The sequence below is a fragment of the Budorcas taxicolor genome, chromosome 25, assembly GCF_023091745.1.
Source record: "Budorcas taxicolor isolate Tak-1 chromosome 25, Takin1.1, whole genome shotgun sequence".
NCBI lineage: Eukaryota > Metazoa > Chordata > Mammalia > Artiodactyla > Bovidae > Budorcas > Budorcas taxicolor.
The window spans coordinates 30,059,278-30,072,148 of record NC_068934.1 but is presented as its reverse complement, the minus strand read 5'-3'; the positions used below and the strand labels follow the sequence as shown (position 1 = coordinate 30,072,148).

Genomic DNA, 12,871 nt, shown 5'->3' with positions numbered 1-12,871 from the left:
CTGTGGTACTGGGAGACAGCCACCTCCCGAGCCGGATGGCCTGGCTAAGCAGGAGCAGGTGGAGGGAAGGGCAGGACGCAGGGCCCTGCCCTCCGTGACCCCAGGAAAGGGGGCCCTGAGAATGTGGCTACCTGGAGTCGTGGTAGCCCCAGGATAACGGGGGCCTCCCCAGCCCTGGCAAAGACATGCACTCCAGGGACTTCCTTGTGGTCCAGTGGTTAAGACTCTGTGCTTCCGCTTCAGGGGGAACTAAGATCCCATGAGCTGCACAGTGGCCAAAAACAAAACACATTTTAAAAGACATGTACCCCAAAACAGGCCTGAACTACAGTGGGAAGTACCTATCGGGAACTTGTGTGTTTTCAAAAAGGTTTAAGCATAGTAAGAGTAACCCAGGGAAAGCACTGATTCTCCTTGTGCACACGCACCCCTGGGGTGCTCTGCCATACAGACAGCAGGCTGTCTGCTGCACCAGGACAGTGATCACCGCCCCAGGGCCAGACCCAAGATACCCATCAGTCAGTTGGCCTATGAAAGAAGTCAGCATAGCTGTCTTCCCATCACCCCCACCAACCCAACTGCTGGTCCCATAAAAGCAGTGCTGAGACAGCCCAGGTCCCCAAGGAGCAGAGCCAGGATGGCAGGCAGAGGGTGTGGAGGAACATGAGTAAGTAGGAGAGGGATGAAGGGCTTTCGGGAGAGAAGGGCACTATGATGGGACCCACTCTGGGGACAGGAGTCAGGACGGGGGAACTGGGAGAGCTGCCAGAGCAGGAGGGTGGGCAGTCGAGACCACGCCTATCACCTCTCCGTCTTTGTCTTGTCTGAAAATCAAGCTTCCTGATGCCCGTGCATGTGTGTACACGTGTGTGTGCAGGTGTACACGCACGAATGGGCACACACCACTAGACCTTGGCCTCTTCAGTCACGGGCTTGGCCTCCTTTTCCAGTGTGGTCCAGGACTAGACCCCCAGGGGAGCTCAGAGCAGGACAGCCAAGCTGCCCAGGGTCTGGCAGTTGGGTTAGCCGTTGCCTGGCCAGCCACATGGGCGGACCCACTGAAAAGCCAACCCACCTCCCTCCAGAATAACCCATCAGTCAAGTACTGCTGGCTGCCTGGTGACCCACAACCTAGAGCCCACCACCCCACCACTGACCCCTTCCCAAGCCCCAGAAGTAGCCCCTCTGTGGAGGCTCCCCCAAGGCGCCCCTTGGGGGCCTGCCCTACCCTGCCCCTCGCCAGGCCTCATCTTCCAGCGGGTGGGGCGCATCCTGCCCCCCAGGTGGGAGGTCCACACCAGCCCCAGTGCCTGTGTTACAGGTGGGCCAAGCGGGGCCAGATCATCAAGGAAGCCTCAGGGGAGGTGTACCGGACCACCGTGGACTACACGTACTTCTCAGAGCCCATCTCCTGCGAGGTGACCAATGCCCTGGGCAGCACCAACATCAGCCGCACGGTCGACGTCTACTGTGAGTGGCTCGGGCCTTCCCTGGCGCATGGGCTCTAGCCAGTCTCCGCTCTCGGCTGGGGGAACCATTGTGGGCTCATTGCACAAGACATAAGAACGCCTCCCAAGCTCGGAATCCATGCCCTTTACAGAAAACGTCCCCACGTACTGTCTCGTGTTTATCTTGACCCTCATAATCTCCCAGGGAGGGGACCTTCCTGGCGTCCAGTGGTTAGGACTCTACTTTCACTGCAGAGGGCGAAGGCTCCATCTCTGGTTGGGGAACTAAGATCCTACAAGCCACGCAGCATGGCCAAAAAAAAATTCTATTAAATCTTTTTTTTTTTTTTAATCATCTAAGGAAGCTAGAATTTTTATTCCCAGCACCCAGATGAGGGGACGGAGGCCTGAGGTCACACAACAAATGAGGAGCAAAATGAGGACCAAGATGGGTCAGCCCCCCATCAGCGGTTCCCCTTCCTCGCCCGCTGGCCAGGCAGGGACCCTCGGGGGAGCCAGCCCTCAGCTGTGTTCACAGCGTTGACTGTCAGCTCATCCAAAGCCCTGTGCAGATTCAGAAGCACTCTTACAAACTTTATTCCTAACCCCCTCACCCCTACCGGCCTCAGCAGGAAGCATGATGACTCCCTGTTTGCATCAGGGGACTCTTGCGGGCCTCCTGACCCTGGTTTCACACCTGCTCCCTGAAGGCAGCTCTCTGCACACCCTCCTGTTACTGCCACTGAAATCCCACTGCTGCACCTGCTCTGGGAACCCAGGCTCCATCTGCAGGGGCTTCTGGTTAGGGTGGGGGAGGGGCAGGGGGAGGAGTCTCCACTAACAGGATGAGTGCAGGGAAAGGACCTGAAGGTCTCCCCTTCAGTGTTGAAAAGGAGGTGGGGCGGGGCTGGAATAGAGGATAATGGGGGGCAGGGGGACACCGCACAGGAGGCCTGGTGTCCCCCACTCCTTATCTCCCAGCCCTGCAGTGGCCCTGGGGTGGCCCAGGAGCTGGGCTAGGTGCACGGGGAACTTGGCTCCAGGTCACCTGCTGAGGCCTGAAGGAGGTGGACAGTTGACTTGAAGGCAGACAGAGATTCTGGGGTGGGAGGCAGGCCCTTCCCTCCACACCCTGGGGCCAGGGCGGGGCTTCCTGGGATCAGGAGAAAGGGAAGGGGATGGGAGAGCACGGGGGTGGGGGATGGGGGTTGCAAATCCAGGCAGAAATGGGGCCAGAGCAGCTTTTTCTGGGCCTGGAGCTGCCTGCTTCCACAGTGGGCCCCAGGGAGGCTGGGCTGGGGGAGAGGGGTCCTACTGCTTAGCTTCCAGGCCAGGCCCAGACAGCTGGAGGCCTGACCTGTAAGGGACGGGGCAAGCATAGTGGGGGAGAGAAGGGGCAGACAGAAGGGTCCTGCACCCTGCCCACCACAACCCCGGCTCCTCCCTCCTCCCACGGCAGTTGGGCCCAGGATGACCACAGAGCCCCAGTCCCTGCTCGTAGACCTGGGCTCGGACGCCGTCTTCAGCTGCGCCTGGACAGGCAACCCATCCCTGACCATCGTCTGGATGAAGCGGGGCTCGGGCGTGGTGAGTCCACAGCTGGGACCACAGAGAGCCTGGCAGGGGTGGGGGGACCTCAGGCCCGGGGGGAAACTGCCTCCCGGGGCCCTTCTCACTCACACACTAGAGATGAGAGCCTCCCGTGTAAACTGCAGGAAGAGGGGCCCCAGAAAGAGGAGAGGGAGCCCCAGGTACCCACACCTACCCCCCTTAGCCCTAAACATGTTCAGCCAGTGCAATTTCGCCCTGTCATGAACCTTATGAGAAAAGCAGGTGGTCACCAAGACACTGGGAGTGAAAAGTCCCTAGAAAGGTTTTTCAGCTTTCCCCTAATAGTCATTACCTTCAGCTTTGCAGTTAAGCCTGGCTTTCTCCCTGCTTTTTCCTCTTTTAAAGTGTGTGTGTTCTTTAGAGGAGGAAATGGCAACCCACTCCAGTATTCTTGCCTGGAAAACCCCATGGACAGAGGAGCCTGGTGGGTTACAGTCCATGGAGTCGCAAGAGCCGGACACGACTGAGCGACTTAAGTACCAAGAGTTTCATACCTCCTTCCTCCCAGGAGGACCTGTGAGAGCCTCAGGCAGGGAAGCAGGGGGGAAAGTGACTTCTGTGTCCCCTACTGTCTGCTGGACACTACACTGTCCTCCGAGTGCCACTCCCCATTATAGGGATAAGGAAAGGGCCTCAAAGAAGAGAACTAGAGCCCAAAGCCACACAAGGGGGCACCTCTGAAGCCGGGATCTCAACTCAGACATCGAATGCCGAAGCCTATTTCCTTCTCATCCCTCCAAAAGTTAGTGTCAGTCTCTCAGTTGTGTCCAGCTCTCTGTGACCCCATGGACTGTAGCCCCGCCAGCCTCCTCTGCCCATGGGATTCTCCAGGCAAGAATACTGGAGTGGGTTGCCATTTTCTCCTCCAAGGGATCTCCCCGACTCAGGGATTGAACCCGGGTTTCCCATATTGCAGGCGGATTCTTTACCGCCTGAGCCACCAGGGAAGCCCCAAACCTTATCCCAAAGGAACACTGAAATGACTCAGGACAGACAGATCCAGGACCCTCACAGAAGCTCAGCTTCAGGATAGTCCTTCTCTCACTTCAGCCTCCCCCCCTGCACCCACGACTTAGGGCTGCAGCATCTTCAGCCTCACAGGGTCCTCTGTGCTGGGGCTCGCCCCATAGGACGGTCCGCCTGGCGCGCTGTGTAATAAGACATTCTGCCCCCTACCCTACCCCAGGGTTGTTCACTGAGACGCTGCAGACCAGCCCCACCGCCGCCCCCAGCTGTCTCTCAGCCCTTCTGGTTCAGAGACAGAGCCCAGCCCCTACTCTTAGTGTCTGACCCTCTCCACGTCTCCCAGGTCCTGAGCAATGAGAAGACCCTAACCCTCAAAGCCGTCCGCCAGGAGGACGCGGGGAAATACGTGTGCCGAGCTGTGGTGCCCCGGGTGGGGGCTGGGGAGCGAGAGGTGACGCTGACTGTCAATGGTAAGACCCCACTCACGCCAGGGCGGGGGTGGGGGGGCCAAGAGGGTCCCAGGCATTGCTCCGAGGGGTTGGTTTCTGCTCTGGGTCTATAGCGTTCCATCCACCTCTTCACGTCCACATCAGAGTCCAGCCCCGATGTGAGGAGGGACCCAGGTGGTTTCCTGGTCACCTCCCTCCTGTGTGCGTCTTCCACAAGATCTCAGCCCTAAGAGTGATGGCTGATGGATTTTTTCCTGACCAGGTAAAAAGGTGAGAGGATCACTGGGCAACCAACATAGATCCCACATCCATCCTTTGACCTTGACCTTGGCCCTGGCGGGGAATTTTGGAGGGCATCTCTGCGACTCCTGGTCTACCTCTTCCCTTTGCATTAGAACCGCTCAACCGGAAAGACCCAGCACCATCCCCACAGGGCCAAGTTCAAGGGGTCCCCTGAGGGCAGGGAACTGGTCTTATTATATATGATAAGGTCACAGCAGAGCAGGAGAGAACAGTGTGAGTTGCCAGAGAGCCGTCACTTGAGATGTTAAGGGCACAGGGCCTGGATCACAGGATGTAGAAGCGGGGACCTAGCTCAGGTCAGGCCCAAGAAGGCTGGAGCAGTGGGACAGGAGTTCCGTGTTCCTGCCGTCCTGCGCGCTCGGCAGCCAGCTCAGCTGGTCTGAGGGGGTGAGGATGCTAAGGGCACCCTGACCCCGCGTTAACAGTCAACTTCCCTCTGCTGGGTTTCGTTTCTGCGCGAGCCCCCTGCTCTCACATGGCCCGCCTCTGATAGAAGCCCTGAGGCTCTGAGCCCCGGCAAGAACCGAAGCACCGACCCAACTCTGCAGGGCTGCTGCAGACCAGGGCCCAGGCGAGGGGCTGAGCCAAGACCCGGAAGTCAGCCCGAGTGGCTTCATCTCGACCCAGGAAGCTGCCCACTGACAGCCATCTGGCCTCCCTCTTGCTAGAGACTGAAACCAGCTCGGTGCGTCCTCACCGCGCCCCGCCCCTGCCCCGCCCCTGCCCCGCCCACTGCTGGCCCCGTTAGCCAGCCTGCTCCGTCTCTTTCTTCTCCCTCCTCCCGACCCCCAGAGGGAGGGTGAATCCGCTCAGACCCCAGAACTGACTGCCCCGGGCAGAACCCGGTCTCGGGAGCCTTCCTGCCTTTCCTACGTGTCCCCAGGATGCCACCAATAAATTGGCGCTGCAGAGCTAAAAATAACAGCATCTGATCGTGCCTCCGTATATCCATGGCAACACAGGCTGCAGCCTTTTCCTGCCGGCTCCGGTGTCTGACACTCGGCTCCCCCGGCACCAGGCCCTGGTGAAGTCAGTGGCCTCCCCACTGCCCCCTCTGGGAGGGCGCAGGGAGTCGTGCCGGCCAGCTCCCCTCCGATGGCCCTGTGACCAGTCCGGCTGGGGCCCTTCAGACTCACACGTGGCCCCGCAAGCCTGAAGCTTTTCAAGGAGCATCCTCGTGTCTGGGGGAAGCACGGTCGGTACAGGAGGGACTGAAATGCGTGTCACTTCAGACTTTCAAGCATTTTCCAATGGGCATCAAAGCGGTCTCTCTAGGAGGGAACACACACCTCAGAGGGACACTCCTCTTGGATGGGACACCCCAGCCTGGGCCCTGGAGTCTCCAGGGCGTGATCTGTACCCTCCAGCGTTCTTCGTTCCGACCCCCTCCTCTGCCTCCAATCCTTTGGCACAGGCTCCCCTTGTCCACCAGAAAGGGAGACGCCCAAGAGACCAAAGTGAAGCAAGGAGGCAGGGGGATGAACGGACTGGCCCGCAGAGAGGACCCTGCCAGCCCACACTATTCCCAGTCTGGAGTAGACTTGGGGATGAACTTATCTGTACTTGTGTCTAGAGAACAGGTGGAGGGATGGTGAAGACCTTTGGGCAGGGCCTGGACCCAAGGGCCCCACACGACTGACAAACCCCAAATGAGGTGAGGTTCTCGTCCAAAGGCACCCAGGCCAGGGGGTTACTGCTGGCCATCACCCGTTGGGGAATAAACTTGCCTAGATCTCTACTGATTGAGCTTAAACCTGGGATTTGCAGAAACGGGATGGAAAGCACACTACTGCTGCGTTCCGATCCCCCTAACCCTGTCTCCCTCACCCGGATTTCTGTTTTCTCATGAGAAGCCCTTATATGTGTATGCATTTTGTTGTTCAGCCGCTCAGTCGTGTCTGACTCTTTGCAACCCCATGAACTGCAGCAGCCAGGCTTCCCTGTCCTTCACCATCTCCTGGAGTTTGTTCAAACTCGTGTCCGTTGAGTCAGTGATGCCATCCAACCATCTCATCCTCTGTCACCACCTCCTCCTCCTGCCCTCAATCTTTCCCAGCATCAGGGTCTTTCCTGGTCACTTTTAGAACAGCTGAGACACACCACCCCACCCCCACCAAGGAAATCCTAGTTCCTGGGAAGTGAAGGCAAAGAGGTTTTATGGGATCATCACTTTCGCCCAGCAGCACACCTGCCTTTCGAAAGCCAAAGGCTTCTTGGAGCTAAGGGATCTAAGAGAGAAACCCCTGAGGGTGGGAGCCCTTATCATGAGGGTCCCCGCCACACCCAGCACCAAGCCATTTCCCAGCCTAAACGCAATAGGAGTCACCTCAGCGATTCCCACGACGTTTCTCCCCTTGGCTGAGAGCTACTCATGGAAATGCAAATCTCCTTTAATTCAGGTGGCTAATATACAGCAAATATGTTTGCAGCAGCTTTTGTTTTGTTCCCAGCATAAATCTGCCCGTGCTCCAGGTCCCTTGCTTTAGTTCTCTTTCCTGCCACCTAAGCCCCAAACTTTACCCCAGGGATTGAAAAGAGGGCACAAGGGTTTCTGCCCCCGCACCCTTTGCCTTAGCCACCCAGCCCAGCCAGGAGCCCGAGTCTCCTCCGTCCCAGTCTCACTGCCAGCTGGGCATCATGAAGGAATAACTTGGGTTAACAAACAGGCAGAAATGGACAGGAAGCACTGCCAGATTCATGGTGGATTTTCCAGGCTGTCTGATGTGGTAAATGAGCCAAGTGTCCCTGGGGACATCCATGATCATGACCCGTACACCTGTGCACACGTGGGCCAGATATGATAACGCTGAGGTCAGCTTTGGAGCCATGGTCCCCCCTGGGCTAGCTGGTATGTACATGGAGGCAGACAAGATGATGAACTAAGGGATCTCCTGAGACACCTGTGAGATGAAGGCTGTGAACGTATCCAGCCCAGTCCATCTATGTGGGGTGATTCCCCACTTGGGGGAGGAAGATCTTGTATTTCCCTTCCTGCCTGGTTTGCCTGGCTGGCCAAGGACACTGATTTGTTAGGCAAACGCGCTCTCTACTGGATATGTGAAGGAATGGTTTGAAATCCAAAAGCTGACTAAGACAGAGGTGACTTTAGTTTGCCAACAAAGGTCATAGTCAAAGCTATGGTTTTTCCAGTAGTCATATATGGATTTGAGAGTTGGACTATAAATAAAGCTGAGCGCTGAAGAATTGATGCTTTTGAACTGTGGTGTTGGGGAAGACTCTTGAGAGTCCCTTGGACTGCAAGGAGATCCAGCCAGTCCATCCTAAAGGAAATCAATCCTGAATATTCATTGGAAAAACTGATACTGAAGCTGAAACTCCAATATTTTGGCTACCTGATGCGAAGAACTGACTCATCTGAAAAGACCCTGATGCTGGGAAAGATTGAAGGCGGGAGAAGGGGATGACAGAGGATGAGATGGTTGGATGGCATCACTGACTCAATGGACATGAGTTTGAGTAAGCTCCAGGAGGTGGTGATGGACAGGGAGGCCTGGCGTGCTGCAGTCCATGGGGTCACAAAGAGTCGGACATGACTGAGTGACTGAACTGAACTGAACTGATTTTAGTTAGGGGAGGTGACATTTCCTCCCTTCCTTCCTTCCTGACACCTCCGCCACTCCCTTCTCAGGTTCACCGCCTCCTTCATAAAGCTCTCCCAGCCTGCCAGGTAGATTTCTCTCGCCTGTGAGGTCCGTTAGCACTTTGCCTGGTGTCAGCCTCACCTCCTTCTATCACCACCACCATCTTCTATTACAGCTCTTCATATCTCTGGGAATCCTGATTTAGAGGCATTCGCTCACTCTTCTTCTCTTGAAAGGTTTATGACTGACGCCTCCTTTATCTCTGAAGCCCCTGCTAAATGTCTGCTGAATGAATGGATGTATAAACTTCTGAACTTGTCGCCAGGGGTCCAGCCGGGGGCCCGCCCCTCCCGATTATCTGATATGATGCTGTCTCCCCAACAGGACCCCCCATCATCTCCAGCACCCAAACCCAGCATGCCCTGCATGGGGAGAAGGGCCAGATCAAGTGCTTCATCCGGAGCACACCACCTCCCGACCGCATCGTGAGTGCCTGGGGGCGGGCTTGCGGGGGGGGGGGGGCGGTGAGCAAGGGGCACAGCCGCCCCCACACACACACACTGGACAGTCTGATGGGTCATCTCTGCCCGCAGCTGCTCAGCCATCTGGCTGGTCAGTCTCACCTCTGCTCTCCCTTTCTTATTGGGAAAAACTATTCCTTGGGAAATCAGGAAGACAAAAGTCATGGGCAATTTCCTTTCTCAGGATGGGGTGTGCTGCTCGCCCATGGGTGTGTTTAACTCCGCTCTGCCTCTCAGCTCTGCCTCTGACCGCATTCGGCATCCTGGGGGCAGGGGGGAAAGAGGGCAGCAGAAGGAAAAAATAAACCATCTCTTCCCTTTCCTGGGTTCAAGGCCAGCCATTAGCAAAGTCATAAACAGGAAGCAGTTAGAGTCCGCAGACCCCTCTCTGCACCTCTGGAGGCCTCCTCTGCTTGGCTGTCCATGGAGGACGCTACCCCATTTATCAAGTTTTCCCTGCAAAAGCATCACTCCATTCTCCCTGCTCCCTTCCTCCGAACCCTGCTCCCCGCAGGGCAGTGCGGCTGAGGCAGCCCAACTAGCTCACTGCTGGCCCTCCTGGGTATTTGCCTTTGTAAAAGTGGGGTGTTCTAGCCAAGTTCAGTTGAAACTGGCAGGAGCTGGGGCAGAAAAACAGAGAGGCAAGCCCCAGGGCCCGGGTGGTCCTGCCGGAAGACTCAAGTTCACAGGGTGGCTTTACCTTTCCCCAGGGACAGCGGTGCCAGAGTGGCGATCGGGGCACATGCCCGATAAGTAAGGTGCCCTCCTGTAGATGAAGACATTGTTAAAGTTACACCTTTCCTCAGGGGTTGAGCTCATTCACTGTCTGAGTCACAGAAAAATGGCAAGCGTTCATGCATAGGACTAATACCTATGTTTCTCTGTTCCTTTTGCTCTTTTAATTGTTTTTAAAGCGTAAGTGTAATTATATTTCATTGTCAATGGAACATTATCAACACTATCCCATTGTAGATAATATCCAGTCCACTGCTGAGCATGTTCACACAGTCTTTGTCTTCATGGAGATGGGACTCGAGGCCCGGGGTTCTCAACTGGGGGAGTTCTGCCCCCGGGGAACATTTGGTGACGGCGTCGGATGCAGTTAAACACCCCCACAGAGCCCAGGGCAACCCCCACAACCAGGAGTGACCTGGAAGCAGCTCGGGGCTCATCCACCTCACCCTCTAGCACTCATTCTGTTGCTGAACACTGCAACAAGAAGGGTGGGGTACCGTGTACCTGAAATGGGTCTGAGAATCAGTAAACCATCACCATCCTAAACCGGGCTAGATGAAGACTCTCTCAGAGCACAACCTTGTACAAACAAACATTCGGAGTAACAAAGCCAGACTCAGTCAGCCTGGGGCTGGTCTTCGCCACCTGTCAGGGGCGCCATCTGAAGGAGGGGCTCCCATCACTACCCCAGAGCCCCTGCTCACCCGGGGAAAATGTTCCAACCCAGAGCCGCACAGGGACTCTTGTCGATGGAAACACCCTCTGAGGTGGCCCAGCCTCTACGCATGTGTGCGTGTGTGTGTGTGTGTGTGTACGTGTATCCGTGTTGTGTGTGTGTGGGGGGTGTATCCGTGTTGTGATGTGTGTGTGGTATGTGTATCCGTGTTGTGTGTGTGTGGGGGGGGGTGTATCCGTGTTGTGTGTGTGTATGGTGGTGGGTGTATCCATGTTGTGATGTGTGTGTGGTATGTGTATCTGTGTTGTGTGTGTGTGTGGGGGGTGTATCCATGTTGTGATGTGTGTGTCAGGGGGTGTGTATCGTGTTGTGATGTGTGTGTGTGGTATGTGTATCCATGTTGTGTGTGTGGGGGGGTGTATCTGTGTTGTGGTGTGTGTGTGTGTCTGTGTGTCTGGTTGTAGGTGTATCTGTGTTGTGATGTGTGTGTGTGTGTCTGTGTGTATAGTGGTGGGTGTATCCGTGTTGTGATGTGTGTGGGGGGGGTTGTTTCCGTGTTGTGATGTGTGTATGGTATATGTATCTGTGTTGTGTGTATGTGTGGTATGTGTATCCGTGTTATGTGTGTGGGTGTGTGTGTATCTGTGTTGTGATGTGTGTGGGGGGGGAATCCGTGTTGTGTGTGTGTGTGGTACGTGTATCTGTGTTGTGTGTGTGTGTGGTACGTGTATCTGTGTTGTGTGTGTGTGTGTGGGTGTATCCATGTTGTCATGTGTGTGGAGGGGGGTGTGTATCCGTGTTGTGTGTGTGTGTGTGGGGGGTGTATCCGTGTTGTGATGTGTGTGTGTGTGGGGTGTGTGTATCCATGTTGTGATATGCTGGTGGGTGTATCCGTGTTGTGATGTGTGTGTGTGTGTGGGGTGTATCCGTGTTGTGATGTGTGTGTGTGTGTGCGTGTGGGGTGTATCTGTGTTGTGATGTGTGTGTGGTATATGTATCCGTGTTGTGTGTATGTGTGGTATGTGTATCTGTGTTATGTGTGTGTGGGGGGTGTATCTGTATTGTGATGTGTGTGTGTGGTATGTGTATCTGTGTTGTGTGTGGGGGGGTGTATCTGTGTTGTGATGTGTGTGTGGGGGGGTGTATCCGTGTTGTGTGTGTGTGTGTTATGTGTATCTGTGTTGTGTGTGTGTGAAGGGTGTATCTGTGTCGTGTGTGTGGGGGGGTGTATCCATGTTGTCATGTGTGTGGAGGGGGGCGTGTATCCGTGTTGTGATGTGTGTGTGTGTATGGTGGTGGGTGTATCCGTGTTGTGTGTGTGGGGGGGGTGTATCCATGTTGTGATGTGTGTGGAGGGGGGTGTGTATCCGTGTTGTGTGTGGGGGTGTATCTGTGTTGTGATGTGTGTGTGTTGGGTGTGTGTATCCATGTTGTGGTACGGTGGTGTGTGTATCCATGTTGTGATGTGTTTGTGTCTGTGTGTATGGTGGTGGGTGTATCCGTGTTGTGATGTGTGTGTGGGGGGGTGTATCCGTGTTGTGTGTGTGTGTGTGGTATGTGTATCAGTGTTGTGTGTGGGGGGGGTGTATCTGTGTTGTGATGTGTGTGTGTGTCTGTGTGTATGGTGGTGTGTGTATCTGTGTTATGATGCGTGTGCATGCTGTGCTGTGTGCACACATGTTGTTACGTGTGCTGTGTGGCCGTGATCACAACTGTGGACCTGGCCGCATCCACCCCGGGGGCGGGGAGGCCGCCTGGTGGTCCTGGGGGGTGGTCCTGGGGGGTGACCTCCTGATTCTGTGCACTCGGGCAGGCCTGGTCCTGGAAGGAGAATGTGCTGGAATCGGGCACATCGGGCCGCTACACGGTGGAGACGGTCAGCACAGAGGAAGGCGTCATCTCCACACTGACCATCAGCAACATCGTGAGGGCCGACTTTCAGACCATCTACAACTGCACAGCCTGGAACAGCTTCGGCTCCGACACGGAGATCATCCGGCTCAAGGAGCAAGGTGGGGCAGCCGGGACTGCCAGGTCCATGGGCCGTGGCCGCTCCCCGCGAGGGCAGGGCCCCAGACGAGGTCCTCCAGGGTCCTGGGGGCACAGAGCTGCCTCCAGGGTGCCCCTGCTGAGGGGTGGCCCTTGCACTGTCCAGGCCCTGGTGTGCAGGGGGCCGGGCTCAGCCGTCTGCAGTTTCCTGGGAAACACAGGAGCCACATGGACCACTGTGCTGGGAAGGAAGTGCCAGCCAGAGGGCAGTGCTCAGGCTCAGAGGAGGGAGCCTCAGAAAGGCGTGGAGGGGATTCCAGAAAGCTGGGCAGGCAGTCCGCCAGCGGCACTCTGGGTCCTGAGGTTGGCTGCAGGTCTCGCCCCTTTTCCAGGGGCTTAGTCCAGGGTAAACAGGACGGTCCAGGGGGCCTGGGCCCTGGCAGCCTCTGACCCCTCCAAGATGAAGGTCCACCCACAGGCTGCCATGCCTTGGAAGAGATTCTGGGCTGAGCAGGTGGTCTCAGCTGAGCCCTGGGGGCCTCAGGGCTACCCTGTGGATCCCGCACTCCTC

At 56.4% G+C, this 12,871-nt stretch overlaps 1 protein-coding gene across 1 annotated transcript in view; it reads left to right on the top strand.

The window, feature by feature from the left end:
• The window catches only part of KIRREL3 (kirre like nephrin family adhesion molecule 3), a 165,240-nt gene that overhangs the window by 141,559 nt on the left and 10,810 nt on the right, over window positions 1-12,871 (top strand). Inside the window, exons 8-12 of the mRNA XM_052662417.1 lie at window positions 1,322-1,470; window positions 2,908-3,035; window positions 4,369-4,495; window positions 8,764-8,864; window positions 12,125-12,323. Of these exons, the coding sequence (XP_052518377.1) occupies window positions 1,322-1,470; window positions 2,908-3,035; window positions 4,369-4,495; window positions 8,764-8,864; window positions 12,125-12,323 (704 nt within the window). The remainder of the gene's footprint in view (window positions 1-1,321; window positions 1,471-2,907; window positions 3,036-4,368; window positions 4,496-8,763; window positions 8,865-12,124; window positions 12,324-12,871) is intronic.